Source organism: Mus caroli, unplaced genomic scaffold (genome assembly GCF_978045245.1).
Source record: "Mus caroli unplaced genomic scaffold, Mus_caroli_1 scaffold_18, whole genome shotgun sequence".
NCBI lineage: Eukaryota > Metazoa > Chordata > Mammalia > Rodentia > Muridae > Mus > Mus caroli.
The window spans coordinates 82,002,252-82,017,718 of NW_028227273.1; the positions used below are offsets into that span (position 1 = coordinate 82,002,252).

Genomic DNA, 15,467 nt, shown 5'->3' on the forward strand with positions numbered 1-15,467 from the left:
GCGAGAACAGAACGCCTACTCTCTGCTCACGCTTAGAAACAACCCCTTGGAAGGCCCCGCCCCGCAGTTTACTCCGCCAACTTGGAGTCTCCGCCCCTTAGTTCCTCTTGTCCCTCCCTCCCAGAGCATCTCCCCCTGACACCGTCATCTAAGCGGGTCGAGCCAGTAAGTTCAGCCAAAGTGGACTCTTCTCTCGCACAGGAATGGGTAAATTAAGTGCAATTTAGTGAAATTTCTAATATAATTCTGTAAATATGCCACAGAGCGCGTCACCAGGGCTTGACCCCGCCCCGTGCCTATGGCTCCGCCCATAAACGACACGCTGAGGCCCGCCCCTCGCGTCATGAAACCCAAACACCGGCCTGAAGGCCCCACCCCGTAGGTCTTCTTCCCCGCGTGAGGGGCGGGGCTGCGACTGCGCGCTCCCGCGCCGGGTGGCTTCCGCGGCGGCCGTTGGCCGTTAGCGCGGCTTGGGTGGTTGTCTTGGAGAAGCAAGATGGCGGCGACTACCGCCGCGGTGGTGGCCGAGGAAGACACGGAGCTGCGCGACCTGCTGGTGCAGACGCTGGAGAACAGCGGTGTGCTGAACCGCATCAAGGTGCGGCGGGGCGGCCGCCGGGGCTCGGGGCTTCGCGGGGCGCGGGACGCCGGCACGGGGCGGCCACGCGGCCGTGGGGCCTTGGCCGGAGTTCGTGGGCCGGGTGTGGAGCGCACAGGCCCGTCGCCTTCCGTAGCTCGCTGCCCGCGCGGCCGGCACCCTCGTGTCTGCCCCCGTTCTTTCAGGTTGCGAAACTGACTTGTAATCTTGTGGGTTTTTCTTTTGAAGGCTGAACTCAGAGCGGCTGTGTTTTTAGCACTAGAAGAACAAGAAAAAGTAGAGGTAAGAGACCCCCAGACCTTGTTCATGCCGTACCTCTTAACGCCCGGTTTCTAATAAATGGAAAGCCATCCTGAAATAGTTCAGTGACTAACCGGGGATGGTTCTGAACGGCTAAGGATTGGGCTTCTTTACCAATACTCATTTTCTAAATCATTTTGCACGTTTAGAGTGGCCTTAAAGTAGCACAGGAATTTCGGGAGACCGTAGCTAAGGCTCAGGTGCAGGAGTCACGTGAAAGCGTTTCGTTGAGTTACCGGAAGTATTACTTTGAACTTTTTATAAGCTAGTACACTTCAAATGTCTCTGCAGTAAGGAATGCACTGTGGAACCGTTTCCCAAATTCTGATTGGTTGGTTAAAAATCTGACCATTACTTTAAAAACATCTCCGATCTTATACCCCCCCCCCCCGCAAAAAAAGAAATCTAGTGAGACCTGAATGTTTAATAACTTGGCTTTTCTGCCTACCCCAGGCCCCAGCAACCATCCTGAGTAAATGTCCTGTAACTCCTTGTCAGTAAGAATCACAGGAGAATCAAAGTCTTACTGCCTCCATCCTTCCACGGCTGTGGCCCTGTATAACCTACCTGCTCTTAACTTTCTCCTCTTCATCCTTACTGTTGGTTCTTGGCTAGGCTGGGTCCCATTGTCCACCCTTGGAGTCCCATGTTTCTTTGCTTTTTTAAACAGATCATTTGATCCAGCGAATTATTTCCTTCTCCTGTTTGTGCATAAGCATTGCCAAAGAAAAGTCACTTAGCCAGGTGAATGTGTGAGTCCCATAGTGGAGGGTTGTAACTGAGCAGAGTCTGGGGTTCCCCCCTTCTGGTCCCCTTTAGCTTTCTTACCTGATCCCTCACTCACAGGAACAAGAGAAGCTCCTGGGTCCTAACTTGTGCCCTGTTGCTTCTATCCCAGTCTGTCAGTTCAGGAAGGTTACCTGTATCCGTATAGCTGTACTCCTGCTTTAAGAGAAGAGGCTCTGCCTTGCCAATATAATTTGTCTGGTATTGTCTGCTATGTATTCTCATCTCCTTAGTTATTAAACACTGTGTCTTTGATTTCTTTTCTGCTGGCTCTTTTGAGCACAAACATGTTTAATTGCTCTGAAAATCGTTTTACTCTTGATTTTCTCCTGCTTTAACGGGCAGAGTTTGAACTGTATATCTCATGATGGTTTTTATTACCAGGTATCCCTTGCTCCATTAAACATTTAAACACAGTACTGCTATACCTGAAACCTCTCTTGCTACATTCTAGAAGGTTCCTCCACTTGAGTATGCTTCAGCTGTCACCCAGCTTGCCTGGCTGTTGCACCATCTAACAGTGAACCCTCTTTCACTTTTGGAAATGTTTTGACCTTGGGAACCTTTTTCTAAGTGTTTTCCTTTTGCCTAGTCCTTGGTTTCTTTTAAGATCTCCTCCCTGCTTACCACACTTCAGTTGTCGGTATCCTGCCCCAGTACTTAGTCTGCAGCTTCCCCAAGGTAACCTTAACACCGCTAGTAACTTTGTCACGTGTCTGTGGTGCACAGCTCCCGTTCTGAGCTTCAGACCTGCGTGTTAGGTTAGGCTGCTTAACAGACTGATGTCCATGAATTTTCCAGGCCTGCTCTGCCCTTGCTCTATCATCTCCTGGCAGTGTCTGCCTGCCCTTCTTGGCTTAGTTACAGCTTTTCCAGAGTAACACTTGCTACTCCCCATCTGTCATGGGTGCCCTCATCATATGTCTCAGGTCTTCAGCTGCCCTGGGTTGGCCATTTGTAGCACATGCCTGAATCTGTCCTTCTGGTCTCTTTGACTAGTTCAGCGTTCTAGATTCTCTTTACCATGTACTTCTGTGATTTTTCTCCCTCTTTAACTTAAGGTATAATTGTTTCTGTAAATGCACACCTTAAAATGTCAGATTTGATAAACTTTACTATTTATGGAATGTGAGGAACACAACCAAGAAAGAAAATATAGGCACAACCCTTTGAGTTTGCCTTCCCCAGCATCTCAGTTAGTTTCAAAGCCATGCAAATGGGAATGTGTAAAATTCACTTAGGCCTGATAATGAGCATAATGCTGTAGTGTGTCTTACTATCCCATTTAGTCCTGGCTTCAGGAACGGTGGACTATTGCATTAGTCACTGAGTGCATAGTTTTATTTGCTTAGCCACCTACGCTTTGATACCACATTTGCGTTGTCCCTGGTTTTCACTGTCGATAATGCTGCTGTGAATGGTCCTGTCCAGATCTTTGCTGGGATCTGGGATTTATCTTTAGAAAATATTTGAGGGTGGGCTGACGAGCTCACCTGCTGGAGATAATAGTAACCTGAAACCCAAAAACAAAGAAACCTTCCAACTGCTCCACAGTACCCATGCATTTTATATTTCCATCCACAAAATGTGAGGCTGATTAAGGCTGTTGTTACCTACATTATCCTGTCAACAGTTACCACAGGTTTGGTTTGCAAGAAGTATATTTTACTATGTCTGTTCAGACTGTAAGCCAAAAGAATAAGTTGAGCTATGGCCACAAAAGGTCATCTCATAAACCACTGATTAATTTGGAATTGCAGATGGTAGCTATCTAAGATGATAAATTTCAAATTGTATGTACTTGAAATAGAAAGTTACAGTAAATTTAATGCCACACATGTTTGTAAAAAGCAGTGCAGTTATAACATGTTGAAGGGCTTGTGGGGTAGACAAGTGTAGGGTGCCTGCCTGTCATGTGCGAGGTCTTGAGTCCAGTCCCCAGCCGTGTAAAAGGTGCTTTAAAGGGTGAAGTGAATGTCTTCATATACAGCTTGGTTTCATTAACTTGAAAAGTTACTAAATAGCACAAAGTAAGCCCTATGCCAAGTAAATAGCTGTGAGATGGATGGTAAAACCATGATTTCATGAATAGCGTTGTATGTGTTCTTTATCTCTTTGCCAACATAAACGTGATTGTTGACACTCTGCTCTGGAGGATGTTTGTTTTCTCACCTGCCGACCATAAACTTGGGCTATGGGAAAAAAGAGAACTTTAACGTGCACTTTTTAGTTATTTTAGGGTAAACATATAGCACTTAAAGTATTTCTTTTATTTTCAACAGAACAAAACTCCATTGGTCAATGAGAGCTTGAAAAAGTTTTTAAACACAAAAGATGGTAAGATGTTATTGTATTTATTTGATCTTACATAGTTGTGGGGAGGGTAGTCTCACTCTGACTCATGCTGGCCGGCCGGGCTCTAGTCCTCAGGGGTCTTCCTGCCTGATGCAGACTTTACCCAGGAGCACACCACCATGCCATATTAAGCATTTGGATAGTGGGAAGTTGCTGGCTAAAGCAGACTTAGTATAGAACGGGAAACACTAAAACCCGTTTTTCAAACACTACATGGTCTTGAAGTTGCAGGTTGATGATCCTTATGCAAAAATAGAAACATGGGGATTTTCATGCTTAAATGAATTAGTCACAGAGGAAATATGTGATTTAAAAAACTTAGAGGCCTCATTTTACCCATAGAATGCTTCAGTTCACAAGGAATATTGAGAATTCTTTGGGCTCTGTTCACCATGTCTTTTTTTTCCCCTTGGTTTTTACAGGTCGTTTAGTGGCTAGTCTCGTCGCAGAATTTCTTCAGTTTTTTAATCTTGACTTCACCTTGGCTGTTTTTCATCCTGAAACTAGCACAGTAAGGAAAACACAGGATTTCACACTTAACCTGTGACTTCTCTACAGAGTGAATACTAAGTGAAAATGAAGTTGATCACATTAGGTTTTTTTTTGTGTGTTTGCTAGATTGTCTTTCTAAAAAGCCATCTGAGCTGCTTCATGTCACTTGAAGCTGCTGAGAAATGCATGTTACTGTAGAGTTGATCCTACTAAGACGTTAGACTCTATATATTGCAGCTGTCATAGTAGAAATCCTAAAACATAGCTGTTCTATACAAAACTTGCAAAGTTCATTTACTTAACAGACTTTAAATTCAAAGATGTCTTTACATTTCCAAAATACTCCCATTGGTACCTGGCTGTTCTTGCTATATTTTCTGCACCTAAATCTTATTTCTTTTCTAGATTCAAGGTCTTGAAGGTCGGGAGAACTTGGCCCGGGATTTAGGCATCATTGAAGCGGAAGGTACTGTGGGCGGACCCTTATTATTAGAAGTGATTAGACGCTGTCAACAGAAAGAAAAAGGACCGGCCAGTGTGGAGGTAAGTATCCTGAGCTACTTACTGTCTTCTAGATTTTGTTTTGGTAACTGTCTACTTAAGTCATGGAGATGAGTACGTGCTTAATGACTTGAGGCTTGCATGAAAAGAGCTGCTCGTGGTGGTGGTGGTGTTTTGTTCAGTCCACTCTTTTCTGTTTTGTTTTGTTTTTGTTATTGTTGTTCAGGGTTTCTCTGTGTAGCCTTGGCTGTCCTGGAACTTGCTCTGTAGCCTAGGCTGGCCTCGAACTCAGAGATCTGCCTGCCTAAGTCTCCCAAGTGCTGGGACTAAAGGCATGTGCCATCATCACCCAACACTGGAAGCTGCCCCTTAAAACAAAATGAAGTGGCCTGTGATGGTCTGTGAGTAGTTAATGAAAGTGAAAGTCTGTGGCTGGGCTTGTGTACCTGCTTTGGCTGTTGGTCCTCAGAGTTCAGGAACCAGGCTAGAGTAACTTGTAAACTCCTCAGGGACCAACCGCTGCCTTGACCATGTGCACTTTACCTCCATCACCTCAGTTATAAAATGACAATGAGAGTCGGACCAGCCCTCAGCATAGAGAGCGGCACTGATGGGTAGTCTTGTTACAAGTTCAGTGTGAAAGGCTGCCTTACACATAAGTTTTAGACATAAAGATTTTTTTAAAAACTTTTTGTCATATGTATGAGTGTTTTGCCTGCATGTGTATATGCACCATTGTGGACAGTGGCCACAGAGACCGAAAGAGAGTATCAGGTCTCCTGGAACCTGTTGTTACAGTTGTAAACAGCCATGTAGGTGCTGGGATTTGAACCCAGGTTTTCTGCAAGAACAGCCAGTACTCTTAACCACTAAGCCATTTCTCTAGCCCATCTAATGGATTTTTTTTTTAAACTGAGCTGTTGACATTACTTATTTTTAAAATGTTTTTAAACTCCAACTTTTTTTTCTTTTGTTAGATTTTCTTCTATATAGTTTTGCTATGTAGTCTAAGTAGGCCTTGAACTCATGATCTTTTTTTGTTGTTTTTTTTGTTTGTTTGTTTTTTTTGTTTTTTAAGTTTTTCATGTATGAAATATTTTATTTAGGAAGAGAAGGAAACATAATTATATCAGATCGGTGATTTAACAGAACTGTATCAGGTAGTGACTTTGAGTCAGGGCAGACTGTCTTCTGGACAATAATATTCTGCCTTCGATACCAGTATGTAAATTTCACTCAGAAGGTGGCAGGCATATCATTCATGTAGACTTGAATGTTTATATAAGCGTTTACTCCGTTTATGGCTTCTAGAGCCTGTGGTTTAGGTTGAATCTGATTATGTTCCCCAAAGATGGGTGTAGGGGAAGCATCATATGTCCTAGCATGGCATGTTCAGGTGCCAAGAACTTAAGACATAAGGATGCATGCAAATTATTGGAGTGCTTCACAAAAGTGAACTCATGATCTTCTTGTGCCTACTTATGACAAGTGTGACAAGTGTGTGCTATTAAACTAGCCTTGCACAGATGTATACTTTCTCGTTAGCAGTGACTTTTCTTGCCTGTCATCTTTCTTTTATGGAGTCTTGCTCATTGGATTGATGAGCTCACTTCCAGCCCCACACATTAGCTTTACCTAAACACACTGTTTTGCATGGTCAACTCCTTAGAGGCTGCACCACTGTCTGTCTGGATGTGCTTTCAGTCAGAAACATTTAGCTGAGAGGCAGGAGGGTCATAAACTACTTGTGGATTCTATTTAGAGACCAGTCAGAACCTGAAAATCACAAAAGCTTGTCTGAATACCAGTTGCATTTAAGACATAGTAAATAGATTCTCTGGGTAATAAAAGAGTAGGATTTAAGAAAGTCCTGTGTCTTGAAAGAGCTCATCTAATCAAGAAGATATACTTGTATAGAGAGTTTAATGTTTAAATGATCATCTAAGGTTATAGAGAAAGGTGTGAAGCAACTGTTTAATGCTGAACTCAGTTCACCATGTCATTATAAACTAAAATTCTTTCAGCGGACCAGACAGGGATTTGTATCTTCAAAAGGAAATGCTTTGTTCTCCAAATTGCAACACTATGAAATTGGGGGATTATCTCTTTTTGTTAGTTTTTTTTGTCTTCATAGAATTCATTAGTGGGTTTTGGGTGGGAGTTATTGGGGGGGGGGGCATTTGTACAAACAACACAATCGAGGCGCTCAGCAGGGTCTAGTGTCTTACTTGTTTTCATTTCCATAATTCACTGCTATTTTACTTTGTTACTTTGAAAGGAAACCTGTCATAACGAATAAAAAACTGATAGGTTTTTTTTTTTTTTTGATCCTAAACTTAAATTATGGATAAGAAAGCCTGCTATATGGTGATCCTAAACTTAGGTTGTGGGTAGGAAAGCCTGCTATATGGTGATCCTAAACTTAGGTTGTGGGTAGGAAAGCCTGCTATATGGTGATCCTAAACTTAGGTTGTGGGTAGGAAAGCCTGCTATATGGTGATACTAAACTTAGGTTGTGGGTAGGAAAGCCTGCTATATGAAGATCAACACATCAGACTCAGTTTTGTTGTCTTTCACCAAAACTGCTTTTCAGAGTTTGTATTTTAATTATTAGTATCTGTATGTGTTCAGGAGACAACTTGTGGAAGTTGGTTCTCTCCTTCCACCATATGGGTCCGTCCCCGGAAGCAAGTTGTCAGGCTTGACAGGAAGTGCCTTTACCCACTGGGCCATCGAGACAGCCCCTGCAACTGCATTTTAAAAGCTAACTTAAGAATTGGGTTGCTGTTTTTTTTCCCAACTGTGTATGATTAAAGCCACTGCATGTTTGCTGAGTTTCCCAGCGATTGGGTTCCCTCCTTCCTGGCATCTTTGGCAATTATATCTTCATCTCTTCTAGAAGCATCCATTCCTGCCAGTGGCTTCTCTTCAGTCTCTTCACTCATGCTGAGTGGTTTAAGATTCTGCTCTGCATTCATTGTCTATTTAAAACTAGAGCGACTCCAGCATGGGATGGAAAGTGCAGATTGTGTGCAGCTCAGACCCTGCTTCTGGAATCTTAGGAGCAGAAGCAGTTTGGAATTTTGAGCTTTTGTAATTTGTGATGTTTCCATAAACCTTGCCATCCAAGCAAACCCAGGAAGCTATGATGGAAAGGTGGACTGGGCACCCACAGTGTAGATCGCGGGCCCACTTCAAGGTGGCTAAGGGAAACACTTTGCAGGGAATTCAAATCTGACAGTTAAGTGTGTGTGTTCAAATTAGAGGAAAATCTAGAAAAGGGGTTTATGAAGAAATGTCAGTATGATGTTCCTAAATGCTAAATTTCTATTGAAGTATTGTTGACATAGTCATGTTTTAGTTTCTGTGTGTTTCAGTTTAAATTTTGGTATTTTTTAGGGTGCACTGGATCTATCTGATGGACATCCTCCATCAAAGTCACCTGAAGGAAAATCAAGTGCAAACTCCACCCCAAGTAAGGTGAGTGTATGGCTGGACAGAGATGTGGGCACTGGGCAGACACCCAGGTGTCCTGCTCCCTCTTCTGACCTGTTGCCTGTAAACGCCCTTTGTAACAAGTCTTCTTAAAATGTCTCCAAGGTGCTTTCCTCTTTTTGATTACATAAGTTTTTAAAAAGCTGCTTTTTTTGTTTATTTGTAATATTTGAATTTTGTATCTCAGAAGACACTGATACTTGGAAATATTTTTGTATTGCACTAGTAAGAAGCTTTGCATAAATTCTTAGCTGGTGACTGTGAAGTTCCAGAATATAAAATGTTGTAGTTGAGTTTTGTAGACTTTTTAGATGGATGACCAGATTTGGAATCATGGTAGTATTTAAATATTTATGAACTATTTTTGAGACTTAGAGGAAAGTATACTATGGTCCGAGTGTGCGTGCTCGCTATTAATAGATAAAACCTGATTTCAGGAATACTAGATGAAAGAGAAAAAAATTTTGAACACTGGAATTTAAGATCAAGGATTGTTTTTTGTTTTTATTTAAGCTTTTTTTTTTAATTTTAAGAATTTTTTATTTTATTTTATGTATGTAAATATACTGTAGCTGTCTTCAGACACACCAGAAGAGGGCATCAGATCCCATTACAGATGGTTGTGAGCCACCATGTGGTTGCTAGGAATTGAACTCAGGACCTCTGGAAGAGCAGTCAGTGCTCTTAACCACTGAGCTATCTTTCTAGCTCAGAGATGTATTTAATAATAGAGCATTTGAAGTGATGGTCTCCCAAGGCTGATAGAATACATCCTGACTGGTTCTAGTTGGTCCTGTGAAATAATGGGGTTGGGTCATATCTTAGTCCACCCAGGCTGCTGTTATAAGTGGCAGAGAGTGCATCACTTTGAACAGCATACATTGATTTCTCACAGATTGAGGCCCTGGCAGATTTGATGTCTGGTGTAGTCCCAGTTCCTTTTATATATCCTTATGTAGGGAAATCTTTAATCCATACACAAGTACTCCACACTCTTGATTAATCATTCCCCAAAGGCCCTACTTAATACTCTCTTACTGTAGGGATTGGGATTGCAACATTATCAGGGTTTTTAGGAGGGTGGGTGGGCATAGCTGCACAGTTCATTGCAGTTCATTGCAGTTCATTCAGCATTGAACTCTGTGACTTTCCCATCAGAATAGAAAGATGGTGTGCAGTCCATCCCACCACAAGGCTTCATGTGGATTCAGGGTGGGACAGGATTGCATAGATAAAACTGGTGTCTTAAATCAGGTGGCTTTCGGAGCTTGTGTGTATACTGCCAAGTACTTCATTGCTGAATGCCTTGGGCAGCACACTGGGCGTACTTATGGCTTCTTCCTTGACAGCTGGTTCCCTTTTTAAGCTTTGAAAGCCAAAAAAATATCATATTTGTAGCCAGCAGGGGTATTCTGTTGTGTGGCCTCTGAGATGTCCAGGCCTTTTCAGGTAAGGATTATTTCAAGATATTTCTCTTTTGATAATTATGGAAAGCTGTAACCCTGATTGACAGACTAGGTCATGAGTAAATTTTACAAAATCCTTTAAATGCTGAGTGTCAATGCTTGAAGTATTGACCTGCTTGGAAATCCACTTTTTAGTAAATTATTTTTTATAAGGGTAACTGACAATCCCATGTAAAGTATATCTTCAAGAAAAAAAATGTTATTACATGTTTTATTCTCTGTATATTTTTCAATATCTAAGAGTTAGTTATGATACGGAGTGTGTTAGGAAATGTTGCTGTAAGTTCTTACAGAAGAGCATCGTTCTCCTAGGCTAGTATGCAGGCCTGTGTCTCTCCTGGGGAGGGGTGCCACCCTCTGCCACCTTCCATTTCTTCTCTCAGTGAGGTCTCCTCTGTTGTGAGCTGGGGTTAGAGTGGTCCTTTAAGAAACACCCAAGATCTTGATAGCTGGCCGGGACTGGGGTCTGTTTAAAATACATCCTTGCTTTGTCACTTGCAGTACAGTTCCGTTACATACCTGAAGAGTTTGAGATTCTAGCTCTCCACTTTTCCTTGCCTCTCGATGATTCCTCATCAGCCTTGTGAGCCCACAGAGTGAAAGTGTAAGTGTGAGGGACACTGGAAAGTTGTAGCCAAGGACTGGATTTCAACCGGCTGATGGGAACCAGTTGTGTGCTCCTGGGGAAGCACACAAAGTATGCTGAGCCCCAGCAGCTGCTTAGGGTCTCCAGGCCAGTGGAGAGTGGTACAAAGGGCAGTGTGAAAGAAGCCAGGCCCCTCCTCAGAAGCTGGGGCCAGTAGTCAGTACCAGTTGCTGCCCAGAAACCTGCTGGAAGCTGGTTACAATGGGCGGACACTTCGAAAGTTATGAAAGGAAGCTGTGGCGAGGAATATGTTAAATTGTCCCAATTGCAGATATCGTCTAATAGCCGTCTTTACTGGTTTGGTAATGAGTTAGTTTATTTTTAAAGATTTACATTTTATGGTAAAATGTCATTTTATTCTCATGCTCAGATACCAAGGTATAAAGGACAAGGTAAGAAGAAGACAAGCGGTCAGAAGTCTGGTGACAAGGTAACATGCATGAGGGCAGAAGAGGAAAGCAGCCTGTGCTGAGACAGGCCCTCAGACACGGGGCCTCCTGCTGGCCTGGGTTCTAAGCTTTCTTCCTAAACATGCCTGCCGTCTGCTATCAGCCCATGAGAGCCAGAGCTGAGGCACAGGCCCGTCATCTGAGCTACTTGAGAGGGTAAAGGGAGGACCTGCAGGTTGAAGGCCAAGCTGGGCAGTGTAGTGAGATCCCATCTAATACTGCAAAGGAATTAAGTAGGCTGGGGAAATAGTCGAATGGCAGAGCACTAGACTAGCAAGCACTGAGCGCAGTCCTCAGTAATGAAAAGACAAGACGGAGAAGAGTATGGGAAGGCATACTGGCATAAAACAAAAATAACTTTTATCAGTCTGGTAAGAAAACATAGCAGTAATTAGAACTAGTCACAGCGATTTAATTTTCAATTCTCCAGGATCCTCAGTTCTGTGTGGAGTCTGATGCATAGACATATTCCTACCTTTAAAACATCTCAAATAAAGACTTAAAAAACAAAACCAACTAAGGTTTGCCTGTTAGCTGGCTCTAGCTGTAGTGATTGTAAAGGCAGATTCCCTTTGCAGTCACTGCTTATACGTTATTTGATGAAAAGATGCTCCATGGTCCAGTGAGTCCTGTTGTAACATGCACAGTGAGAGTGGCTCTGTCTGAACTCACAGGCTGACTGCAGAGGCCAGACAGCCTGGAGGTTATCAAGGGTAGTAACCTGTAGTTTGAGAGTCATTGCACTGTTTCGAATTTTTAAGTTAGATGCATATTTCACAGAATTGAGTTTTTATAACTTTACTACTAGTGTCTTAAGTCTTTAAACATTTTGAATGAATCAGTACATAAAACCAACATATACTAAGAGACATGGTTTTCACTGTAATGTGACAGCCGTGGTGACTTGGGCCTTCATATGCTCTCTGACTTGAGGGGAATTTAGAACCTTTTGGGCCCAATGTTTCATAGTGGGGACTGTAAGTCTAGCTCCTTGTGTTTCATAGTGTGCTGCTTCTTCTTTTTTTTTTTTTTTTAAGATTTATTTATTATTATACAAAAGTACACTGTAGCTTACTTCAGACGCACCAAAAGAGGGCATCAGATCTCATTACAGGTGGTTGTGAGCCACTATGTGGTTGCTGGGATTTGAACTCAGTACCTTTGGAAGAGCAGTCAGTGCTCATACCTGCTGAGCCATCTCACCAGCCCCATATTGTGCTTCTTGAGTCAAAACTATCTCCTCAGTCACTTGGAAGTCCTTTCTCCCTTTTCTTCTCTGGCCTTGTACTTTTCTGAACTGCTTTTGTAGCCAGTGTGGATCTGTGTTGCCTCTTTCTAGCCCTAGATAGCTAAGCCCCCTGCACTTTCTTCCTTTTTGCTTTGCCCTCTGCATGCAGTAACTTTTCAGTTTCCAGAATATTGTTAATGACTAATCAAGATGCCTAGTGGCCTGTAATGGTTGGAGATATGCCTACCAGAACGCTAGTGGGAGCCGCTGTGTTGGCAAGTGAGTGCCATTTCCAAGAGGAAATGCCATCTCCAGTTGTCAGAGCCTCATCCATGTGATGGACAGACACAAAGTGTGCGTGCTGTGTGTAGAATTCAGGGGCCTTGAGCAAAAACAAGGAAGCCCAGGGTATTGCTTCCCATTGAGCTCTGGCATTCTGAGAGCTCTGCTTGTGGACAGCTGTTGAGAGGCCCAAGCTCATGCTGATTGTGTGAATGCATTTTTGAATTATTCATAAGCTATCTCAGTATAGCCTTGTGCATCTGTAATTCTAGCACTCTGGAGACAGAAGCAGATGATTGCTGCAAGTCTGAGGCCGGCCAGGGTTACAGTACAGAGATTGTCTCAAATCCAAAAGCAGTTGTTTAATATGTGTGTGTAAATATAACTGGTGTGTAAGGATTTTTTAAACAATTTCAGTAAGGTTTCTTCATTTTGTTGTTAATAGAATGGATAGATTCAGAACACAGAGTTAAAGTTAAATGGGAAGTATTTGTTTAGTGAGTTTACTTTAATGATTTGTGTTTGTGTAGTTGAACAAGTACCATAGTACACATGTGGAAAGAGAAAACTTGAGAGTGGGCTCTCTCCTTCCATCATATGGGCCTGGGGCTGGAGCTCAGAATGTCAGGCTTAGGGGCAGGGCCTTTGCCTGCCGAGGCATCTCCCTGCCTGTGAAGGGTGAGATGTAGAGCTGTCTGTTCAGGTTTTCAAGGTAGTGCCGATGGTTATTTCTTTTCTTACCATTTTGTTTCTCCAAATAATGTCTCAATTGTCTGAGAAATCAGTAGAGAAAACCCCACTCTCCAGAGTAGTTGGACAACAGAAGCTGGACTCCATGCAGGCAGTGGGGGAGAAGAAAACTCAGTTGGGGGTGGGAGGAGGTGAAAGGGAGAAAATATGTTCAAAATACCATTACAGGAAATTCTCAAAGAATTAGCAAAGAATGTTTCTTAAAACATAGTAACTATAAAGAACTAGAACACCTAGGTGTAGTGGTGTGTGCCTATACACCAACACTGGGAAATTAGAGGCAGGAAGATTGCTGCTTCAAAGCCATTCTGGGCTTATGGACTGAGTTCTAGGCCAGCCTGGACTATATATAGTGACACCCTGTCTCAGGAACTCAGCAGCAAAGATATCATAGCAGACTGTGCAGAAGCCCTGCCCTTTGGGTCTTTACCATTTAACTAGAGAAACAAAGCAGGATAGGATTATTTTTAATATGTAGCCTCAGTGCATTCTTACCTGTGGGGTCGGGTGGAACTTGAGGGTCTCAGATGCCAAAGCACCTCTGCAGGTGTAGAATGAAGTTCTTTGTAACATGCCATTAAATGTTGTCTGAGAAGACTTCCTTCATCCGTTTCCACACGTTTGCTTTTAATTCTTAGTAATGTGATGTAGGTCATTACTCCTTTTCAGATAAATTCAACTTTATGTTGATTTTGGACATTTGGGCACAATCATGTTGTGTGTCTCTCGGGCTGGGTTTTTTTGTCTGTAGTTGTTGCCTCGGGGCTTTCTCTCATTCATTCCTCACCCTGGGGCTGGGTAAGTGGGAGGCAGGGAGTGAGAAACACACTTACCTAGCCCTGGTCCCTGGCTTCTAGACCTTCTTGACCTCTTGGCATTATCCTCAGATGAATGAGTCTGCGCTGCAAAGGGCAAGAAGGCTGAGGGGACCGTGCAGGGGCCATTCTGTCTTGGGCTTGCTCCCAAAGGCCGAGGTTCAGCAGTGTGTGTGTATGACTTAGATGACTGACTGCTGGTGGGAAGCGGGCTTCTCTAGAAATGGAGAGGTTTAAAAGATTTGTCTGGGCTTCTAGAATTCTGCAGTAGTAAGGTGAGCAAATAAAACTCTGTAAGTATAGTACTGAATTTAATTGCAGTCTATTCTTTCAATACTTTGTTCGTAAAGATTAGAAGTAGTAGAAGTAAACTTCATAAGTCATGGATCAGCAGAGCAAGAGGAGGAGGAGGCAGAGGTGATAGAGCCCTGTGTGAGGAAAAGAAGTAGGGCAGGTAGATATTTATAAAACTGAAGTATTTTGTCTATTTATGAATAGTGCAGATTAAGTTTTTACTTTGGAAACACAAATCATATTTTCCTTTATTTCCTTCAGTGCTAAGAATTAAGGCCTGGCAAGTCCTATTATCTAAGCCCTTTTTTAGGTTCTTAAAAATATTATAGCAGTAATTCAATTTTTGGCTACTAAACAAGGAGTTTTGGTTTTTTTTTTTTTTCATTGTGAAACTTTCTCTGATCTTATTTTCTATTTTTTTTAAACGATTGAATTTTTATTGTTTATTGGAAAGTTAAACCTATACTAAAACTTTCAAAAACTTATTTATTATAATTTGCCATATAGTTTGTTCATCTTGAGTTCCCTCAAAGGGAATAGTTGATGCAGTACTGTTCAGTAAGTCCTTTCATTTGTATTAAATGGCAAAGGCTAAGTGTTGTGTTACAGACAGCTATGGCTTTCTTCACCTTCTGTGCCTGAATAGAATCTGGAGCTTGAGAAATAGGACCTGCGAGCTGGGCATGGTGGCGCACGCCTTTAATCCCAGCACTTGGGAGGCAGAGGCAGGAGGATTTCTGAGTTCAAGGCCAGCCTGGTCTACAGAGCGAGTTCCAGGACAGCCAGAACTACACAGAGAAACCCTGTCTCGAAAAACCAAAAAAAAAAAAAAAAAAAAAAAAAGAGAGAAATAGGACCTGCTATTTCCTACTCTGAGGACCGAGCAAAAAGAAAGGTGTCTGTCTTGGCTTCTGTACTGTGAGGCAAGCCTGGGTGATGGTTTTTCCCTTACTACACATGGACCATTCTGGTTGTGTCCGGCTCCAGTGTCGTGTCTGCCTCTGCTGAGT

The 15,467-nt window shown here is 42.7% G+C and overlaps 1 protein-coding gene across 2 annotated transcripts in view; it reads left to right on the plus strand.

Moving 5' to 3' along the window:
* The first annotated feature begins 396 nt into the window (after nt 1-396).
* Cep43 (centrosomal protein 43) overlaps nt 397-15,467 on the plus strand; it is a 31,299-nt gene continuing 16,228 nt past the window's right edge. Inside the window, exons 1-7 of one of the 2 annotated variants that reach the window (XM_021149129.3) lie at nt 397-598; nt 827-880; nt 3,967-4,021; nt 4,462-4,550; nt 4,937-5,074; nt 8,432-8,512; nt 11,010-11,069. In XM_021149129.3, the coding sequence (XP_021004788.1) occupies nt 497-598; nt 827-880; nt 3,967-4,021; nt 4,462-4,550; nt 4,937-5,074; nt 8,432-8,512; nt 11,010-11,069 (579 nt within the window). In that variant the 5' untranslated portion in view covers nt 397-496. The remainder of the gene's footprint in view (nt 599-826; nt 881-3,966; nt 4,022-4,461; nt 4,551-4,936; nt 5,075-8,431; nt 8,513-11,009; nt 11,070-15,467) is intronic. The other variant, XM_021149131.2, reaches the window with a different exon arrangement.